The 8953-nt window shown below is 54.0% G+C and overlaps 1 protein-coding gene across 1 annotated transcript in view; it reads left to right on the top strand.

The window, feature by feature from the left end:
- ATP6V0D2 (ATPase, H+ transporting, lysosomal 38kDa, V0 subunit d2) overlaps positions 1-8953 on the top strand; it is a 27753-nt gene that overhangs the window by 13674 nt on the left and 5126 nt on the right. The window contains exons 3-5 of the mRNA XM_006773124.2: positions 3535-3713; positions 4684-4763; positions 5911-5988. Coding sequence (XP_006773187.1) covers positions 3535-3713; positions 4684-4763; positions 5911-5988 — 337 coding nt within the window. The remainder of the gene's footprint in view (positions 1-3534; positions 3714-4683; positions 4764-5910; positions 5989-8953) is intronic.

Genomic DNA, 8953 nt, shown 5'->3' on the forward strand with positions numbered 1-8953 from the left:
GGACCCCAGCATGCAGGAGCAAATAATTTTCAGTAACCACGAGAGGCTGGCTCACCCTGATGACAGTGACCAGCACCCCACCTTGGTCTGGCACCACCACTCACCTGCTCCACCATCCCTCCGCAGCCGAAGCCTGCCATGTTCCACGCTCTGGTGTCTGCTGCTGACGCCTGCCATGTTCTGTACGCAACCCCTGGTGGTCATCGCACATCATAGCAACTGTTTGTTTGGTTGTTCTACTGTATGGCTATTTGCATATCAAGGTTCCATATATAGACTAGAGGCCTGGTGCACAAAATTCGCGTCCGGCACCAGCAGCGGGTACAAGCGGGTGGCTCTGGTGCCGGCAGTGGATGCAAGCAGGGTGGGACTACAGCATGTGGGACAAAAAATTTTCAGTAATCACCAGAGGCTTGCCCCGATGAGCCCGGCACCAGCAGCGGGTACAAGCGGATGGCTCTGGTGCTGGCAGTGGATGCAAGCAGGGTGGGACTATAGCATGTGGGACAAAGAATTTTCAGTAACCACCAGAGGCTAGCTCACCCCAATGACAGTGACCAGCGCCCTGCCTTGGTCTGGCACCCCCACTCACCTGCTCCACCATCCCTCCGCAGCCGAAGCCTGCCATGTTCCACGCTCTGGTGTCTGCTGCTGACGCCTGCCATGTTCTGTACGCAACCCCTGGTGGTCATCGCACATCATAGCAACTGTTTGTTTGGTTGTTCTACTGTATGGCTATTTGCATATCAAGGTTCCATATATAGACTAGAGGCCTGGTGCACAAAATTCGTGCACTGGGTGGGAGGCAGGGGCTCCCTCAGACCGGCCTGCGCCCTCTCACAGTCCAGGACCCCTTGCTCCTTACAGCCCACCTGCATGCTGCTCCTTACTGCTAGGCTCCTTAGTGCTGCCGCCCCTGCCCTCGCCAGCCGTGAGCCCTGCTCCTGGCTGAGCAGCGCTCCCATTGTGGGAGCTCACTAACAACCAGGGGCCAGCTCCTGTGTTCAGCATCTGCCCCTGGTAGTCAGTGCACATCATAGCGACTGGTCATTCTTTCTTTTTTTTTTTTTAACAGAAGGGCTTGACCACAGGTGCGCTGGCAGCATCAGACGATCCCTCAGAATGGGAGAGACCAATCCCGAGGGGCAGGTCCCTGGGCCAAGTGTCCAGGAGCTCAGGCAGCCACAGGGGGCTCTTTTTTTAAAAAAATATATTTTATTGATTTTTTCTTTTTCTTTTTTTGTGACTGGTCATTCTTGTCGTTCTGCCTTAATAGTCGCTAAGGCTTTTATTATAGAGATGGTAGGTTTCATTGTTTGTTTTAGAACAAGGAGATCATATTATATGTATCACATAAATCAATTTGTCTTTTTCATGTACTCTATGAAGAATTTTCTACATAGATTACACAGGGCTATCTTATTCAAGGCATATATTGTATTCCATTGTGTGGGGTGTGCCATCACACATTAACCGTTCTGCCTTTGCCCAGCTAGGTGGTTTCATTTCTTTGCTATTTCATTTAATGCTGCAACACACTTCATTGTACATATATCAGGCTTTCTCGAGCCAGAACTTCTTTGGGAAGAATTCCCAGCAGTGAAATTGCTCTGTCAACAGATATGCGACTTTTGATTTTGATAGATACCTGCACATGCTCTCCGTTCTTGTTTCTCTCCTGTCCTCTTGGCTGCTTGCTCTTTCCTGAGCATAAGAAATGCGATTCTCTCAAACCTGTCACGCTGGTGTCTTGAGTGAGGCAGGTGAGAGCTGCCCCTTCTGTCCCTAACGGGGTGCAGAGCAGGTGACGGTCAGCACTCCGCGCGTACCCCTCTGAAGGGCACGAAGAATCGCTTGTTGGTGTTCCCTATGCGTCACCGAATGTTCACAAACGCGGCCAGGAAAGGGCCACCTTGGAGCCATCTCCTCGACGGAAAAGGGTCGAAAAGGCAAGGGCGAGGCAGCGATGGCCCCAGAAAGGGGTCGGGGGCAGGTGCCAGGGCGCAGTCAGCTCCTTCACTTCTGCTTGCCCAGCGGGCACCAGAGTTCACCCGACTGTCCCCACAGAGAGAAGGTGTGTAGCCGATTGAAAAGCATCATCGCGTTCGTGTTCGGGCCCCTTGGAGGCCACAGATAGGTACTGAACAAAGACCCGTCTTCGCGGATGTTAGAACCAGTACAGATGGTAGGCGTTCTCTCTGCACGACTCTATTTGAGATGGACGTGTACAGGGACTTGCCCAAAAGCAGTGGGGTTAGTGCTTACCTCCTCGGATATGTAGTGATATCTGTGAGTGGATGAGCTAACTTGTCCCCTTGTTCACCGTTGTTAATACCAATATATATCGAAGATTCATTTCACCCTGGGATAAATAGAAACGAAAAGTGCAGAGAGAAAAAGTCACTTCTAGCGGGAGACACTTGGAAAGCTTAATGAGAAATGTGGACCAAATGTATTTCACACACACACAGTCCTTCCCATGAAAGATGGCTCCTGATTCTGCATGTATGTCCTTGTCCCTGTATGTACCTCCCACATGGACAAGTGTGACCTGGCAGACAGCATGTTGTCCTGGTCCTGGCACCAAACTGTCGCCAAGAACGTGGTTACATGTTGCAGACCCAGCCTCTCAGGTGGAGGGAACCCTGTAGCTCAGTCCTGAGAAGGGGCGGGGCGCGGGGGGAGTCACGGTGCCTTAGGGATGGTCTGCTGTGGCCACGGAGTTTGCCAGCTGCTTGCTGTCCAGTCCCCCCTAAGGGATGCCCAGCCCGTTCTGAGGCCTCCATGTGACACAGGGGCAGGCCTTTCATGTGTCAAAGCAAGCATCATGGGTGACGACTAGCTAACCAGCAGCGTTTCAAGTTTAATGAACACATTCCCCAAAAGATAACACGAAGCCTCCTAGAGTTCACAATCTCAAAGGGAACAGCCTGTAAAACAAGGGCCACACAAGGGTAACTCTAGGGCTACAAGATGCAAAACAGGGTGGTGACAAATGTCATGAAATGGGCATAAGTCAGACTTTGAGCGAACATTGCAACAGGTAACATGGTTCATGGTCTGTGGGCGTTCCGGTCTTCACGCCACACCCGGATCGATAGCCCTCATCTTCTACGTGCAGCAGGTGAGTTTAGCAAGGATTCTATCGACTAGAACTAACTAAAACACAGAAATGGAGAAGGGGCATGAACAGGGCAGATCTTTTACACGAGACATTGCAGGGCTGGTCGTTTTCTGCTCCTTTTCCTCCGCAATCCCGTTTACAAGAACTTCTTGCTCTGGGACTGTGGGACCCTCCTTAGCCAAAGCCACTGCCCGGGGCTTTCCCGTGTGTGTGTGTGTGTGTGTGTGTGTGTGTGTGTGTGTGTCTGAGTCCCTGCCCCCAGGTGCGGAGACGCCCCTCCTGTCGTAGGGCCCGGCTCCTCCGCGGGGCAGCTCAGGGTCACGCACCTTCCCCGGGAAGCACCGCCCAGCCTCTCCCACGGATGCGTGTGGCCAGGTGCGTGTTCCCCTGACGGCCGTGCCTTCCTCCAGGTGCGGCTACATGATCGACAACGTGATTCTGCTGGTGAGCGGGGCGCTGCAGAAGAAGTCCGTGCGGGACCTGCTGGGGCGGTGCCACCCGCTGGGCCGCTTCTCGGAGATGGAGGCCGTCAACATCGCGGACACGCCGTCAGACCTCTTCCACGCGGTCCTGGTGGAGACGCCCTTAGGTACGAACGTGGGGCGGCGCTCGCTGCCTGTGCGGTCACTGCCATTGGGAAGTGTGCCCCCATGGCACCGTGCCCCCGTGAGCACAGCACCAGTGGAGAGGGTGCTGGGAGTGGGGGTCCTGAGGAGCCCTCCAGCCCAGCCCTCCTTCCTCAGCCAGACAGGACGCCCCTGAGGTCACCTCGCCGGCAGCCCCGGGAGGGAGCCGTTCAGCTCCAGCGCCACCCACTGGGCCCGACCCGGCAAGCACCACAGGCCTTGTCGCTGGTGGAGCCCTCCCTTCCGAGGTGCAGTTTAGAATCAGCGCCTCCCCTTCCCTGTAGTCGCCGGTCTGCACAGGCTTCTGGAGGGCACGGGTGTCCGGCGCCCCGGAGTCTGTCAGCCCTGACGGCACGGAGATGCCACCGGCGCTGCCCACGCATCGCTGTGAGGAGGTCTGCACAGGAGCGATGCACTGCTGATCATTTAGCAAAATAGTCGCCATTTTGGACAAAAGTTTTAGAGAAAAATACATGTGCCATCAAGTGCCTGGTGCTGTGGTGCAGGTCCCGGGAGGGAGGGGCCTGGCACGGACACCGTGAGCGTGAGCGGCCCAGCCTGTCCCACCAGGCATGTGGGCAGCTCAGTCCCCTCACCCCACTGCAGAGCTCTGAACGCGAAATAAGACGTAAATAAGTACAACTCCATGTCGGCACAGAGTCAGGGCACGGGAGGTAAGTGTTACCACTGGGTGGCAGGAGACGGCAGACGTGAGCCTGGACGTGGGCACTGCCCACGCTGGGCACCCGCTAAGCCAGTGAGCCACATGCTGTGCCCACACAGCCGTGAGTACCTAAAGTGGTCGGGGCGGTGCCGCGTGGCCGTCCTGCGGTGGAAACCCCGCGTCCTCCTCGTGAGCAAGGCGGTGAGTTCAGGAGACTCCGCTTGCAGTCCTGCTTTTCACTGACTCCCCTGTGGTGACTTCCGTTCCAGCGCCATTCTTCCAAGACTGCATGTCTGAGAACACACTCGATGAGCTGAACATTGAAGTTCTGCGCAATAAGCTGTACAAGGTAACTGCTGTCTTTACCGCACACGCCGTCCTAGCCAGGGCTCTTGTCAGAAGCAATGCCCCCCTCCCCCCACCCCCGCTCCCCATGCACGGCGAGGCGAGGCGAGGCCTGTTGGAGCATGCGTGTCCGCTCCCGGGCAGGAGGTGGCTGAGAGGAGGTCACAGCCCATGCTCTGTGTCCCCAGGCCTGGCTGGAGCGTAAAGGTGGCGATGGGCAGGTGGACAGGAAACAGCCGGCATTTACAGGGCACCTTCTGTTAGGCAGAGCTCACCTCTGTCCTCCATTCTGTGAGAGTCCTGGATGCGGCTACCTGTCCCACAATTGTCATCCACTGACAGTGGGCAGCGCACCGAGATGACCAGCTGGCGGGGCGTCCTAGGTGCCACTCGCATAATCTGGCCACTGTCTGGACAATGCGGCCCCGTCCAGACCTCTCTGTGTAACAGGCACTGAGTAAGCTCTGTCCTTGCACTTGGACGACCACATGGCCTTCAGAGCAGCTGAGTGAACATGGGTGCCACCCTCTGTGCAGCACGCCCTGCTGCAGCGCAGGGTCCTCCCCGAAGCACTGCATTGCAGGCATCGTCCTGGTTATGAATATGGGTTACAGAGGCTCCCTGACACAGCCAGCGGAAGGCCCTGTCCAAGCAACATAGAGCAACCCACTCTACCCAGCTAAACGGTGTGGCTCCTCTCCTCAGACGAGACCAGGGGGCGTGGGGTGAGGCGACGTGGCGAAGCAGTTCCCTAGTGAGTACACTGTGGGCTCGGGCCCAGGGGGCGGTGACTGCAGCCAGGTCTGCCTTCCACCCCGTGCTCAGAGCCCCCCCAGCTGAGAAAGGGCTTGGAGGGCTTGGCACTCTTGGTAGAGGAGCCAGAACAGCCAAGTGAGGTCACGGAGATCCACGCAGAAAAGCGATGGTGAGTGGTTTCGAGGCGAGATAAGCACAGCTGTGTTCTTTCGTGGAGGTCCTTCTTCAGACTGTGCCACGGCATTAGTGTGAACACTTCCCCCATCTACTCTCTCTCCCCTGGGAGAAGTGGTTCGACTCCATGAAAGCGCTGAATATGCCATGAAAAGCAGATCTAGACATGTCCACAAGGAGCAGAAGGTCACCCTGTTGCTTTATGGTCTCTTCCTTCCCAGTCTTACCTGGAGGCGTTCTATAACTTCTGTAAGGACCATGGTGACGTCACAGCAGAAGTCATGTGCCCCATTCTCGAGGTAAGAACACGTCCGTGAAGCGTGAAGCGTTCGTGCCAAACGTGTGCTCCCACGTGTTTCATTTCTGTCATCAGACTGATACTGCCGTAGCGCAGAAGCTCCTTCATCTAAAGTGAAGCGAGCAATGCATTTTTCTCTCTGTATGGTATTTGATCTCTTCCGTTAACAGTGGTATTTTCTGGCCCTGGCTGAGTAGCGACATTGGTTGCGGGTTCGATTCCAGGACAAGGCACATACCTAGATCGAGGGTTCTCCCCCTAGTTGGACATATAAGGAAGGCAACAGATCTCTCTCCTCTCTCTCTCTCTCTCTCTCTCTCTCTCTCTCTCCCTCAAATCAGTAAAAACATATCCTTTGGTGAGGATTCAAAAAAAAAGAGTGATTTTCCAAGTTTCCTACATTGAAGAGTTGTTGTAGATTTAGGAAAGAATAACACATAACAATGTGATCATGCTTGCTGTATAATATGAAGAAAGGTCATAATTAGTGAAAAGTTAGTAAGCTATGGCAATTACATGCTATAGGAATCAGAAGGACCCCCAGCTTCCCTCCAGCGAGGGGACATGGTCCCTGTAGGAGCCCTCCCCTAAAGGCCGTGCGTGCACCCAGCTCGGGGGGAGGGACGGGGGAGGGCTCAGCGCTGGCTTCCACCTCTCTGACTGGAGCCATTATACGTCTTAACTCCCTTTGTCGTCAAAGGGGAATCTCGCCTGTGCCCGAGGCCTCTTGTTTCAAACATCACTGCAAATGCTCAGAAAGCCAGGCACTCAGGGCCTCGGGCATCTGGGCACAGTTGGCATTCAACGCAGCCTCTGGCTGGCTTCCTCAGACACTTGGACTTAAAAATTAATGTATAATTTAAATAAATATATAACTTACAATAAATATGTAACTTAATTTTTATTGATTGTAGAGAGATAGAGGGAGGGAGAGAGAGAGAGAGAGAGAAAGAAAGAGAGGAGAGTAACATCGATTAATTGTCCCACTTATCTGTTTGTTCATTGGTTGACTCTTGCATGAGCCCTGAGTGTGGATCGAACCCGCAACCTTGGCGTATCAAGACAACGCTCCAACCAACTGAGCACCAGCCAGGGCAGGATAGAATTTAATTCTAAGTTATAATAGTCTATTCTGGGTTTAGAAAGCCCTGTGAAAACAATTTTTATCCAAAGACTACCTTTCATCATTAGGTTATCTCTTGCTCTGACTTCATTGGTGGGCAGATCCTTGAATAAGGATCGATGACTTCTGAATTCAAGAGAAACCTGAGGAGAACTACCCTTTAGGCAAAAGGGCGGGGAGGGGCACCTGAATACCTTCACCTGCACGTGGTGTAGCGCACGGTCCTGGACGGCACCTGGCGGCATTAGTTCCCCAAAAGCAGCTCATCCTCCCAGGGTCACAGCTAGAGACACTGCCGTCCCTGTGGGCACAGAAAGTGAGCAGCCTGAGGGTGTGTCACTGGCCACTCCAACAGGCCTTTTCCTCGTCTGTTCCACCCAGAGGCTGGGGCTCGATGAGTAAGGAACTTTTTAAGGTGCACACGTCAGGACTCCTGGTCCCATCACACACATTGGCAGCCTGGTGACCCGATGAAGCGCTGTCCCTTCTCCTCCTGAATTTAACTACTAGCCGTGCCCGAAGCAGCCACACTATCCAGGGCTCAAACACAGTGTCCGCATTCCTGATTCCCATGGCTTAGAAACGGTTCTTACACTTTACACCAACAAAACTGGAATTGGAGTCACGTTGAGACAAAAGGTATACAGCAGCACTGGAACCAGCCAACACTCAGTGCGTGCCAGATACTGTCCTAAACGTCACACACATGGATCCCCTGGACTTCAGCATAGCAGAGATGAGTAGTTTAGCGTCTATTTTTCAAGAGAGGTAACCGAGGCACAGAGGCCTGATGTCACATTAGGGGAGGCCAGGATGGGAACTCGGGCATCCTGGCCCCCGGCTCCAGTTCCTACATGTTCATCCGCTTCTGCAGTAAGTGCACAATCCTTACCCACAGGAAGGATGAGCTATCAGCAGGATCACACCGCGTGGGCTGCAGGGCCCCAGAACCCCACAAGAACAGTCTCTTGGCAAGGACCGCGTAAGACTGAACACAGGCTGTCACTGGGCCGGTGGGACCGGCTGCTGAGACCCAGGTTCTCACAGCCATTTCCTGTCCCTTAACCTACCACACTAGGTTAGGTTTTTCTCAAGCTGCGATAAAAACAAAAATCCATTTAACCGTCTTCATACATTTATGTAGAAACATCGGTTACATGTGGCATGTGATTATGTTTTTTAAAATACATTTTATTGATTTCAGAGAGGAAGGCGGAGGGAGAGAGAGAGAAACATCAGTGATGAGAGAGAATCATTGATCGACTGCCTCCTGCACGCCCCACACTGGGGCTTGAGCCCCAACCCAGGCACATGCCCTGACCGGGAATCGAACCGTGACCTCCTGGTTCCTAGGTCAACACTCATCCACTGAGCCACACCAGCCGGGCTGATCATAACGTTTCTTGATGTGACCAGATTTGTCAGGTTTATAGCAGCATTAGATCCCGTAACCTCCCCTTTATCTGGGTAGTTTATGACATTCTCACGCATGTGGTCTCGTGCTCTCTCGTGTGACAGGACAGACTCACAAGTGGAGGGTGTTACCTGGGCTTGCATGCGAACATTTGACTGAATTTGAAGACTGTGACTTCGTATAGAAAGTTAGCTTGTGTCCAGGGCACCCCTGCTGTCTGTGTGGCTAATGCCGCAGGACAAAGAGCCCAGAACATGCCGTCTGGTCTCCTGGTCAGTACACAGCTGACAGGCCCAGCCTGCTTCCGGTTCTTGTCACTGTCCTCCACAGCCCTGGGCCACCCAGCTCCCTGCCACTGTCCCTCACCCCTGCTCCCTGCGCTTTCCCCACCCCTGCTCCCTGACGCTGTCCCCAGCCCTGCTCCCTGAC

This window comes from Myotis davidii, unplaced genomic scaffold (genome assembly GCF_000327345.1).
Source record: "Myotis davidii unplaced genomic scaffold, ASM32734v1 scaffold1466, whole genome shotgun sequence".
Classification (NCBI taxonomy): Eukaryota; Metazoa; Chordata; class Mammalia; order Chiroptera; family Vespertilionidae; genus Myotis; species Myotis davidii.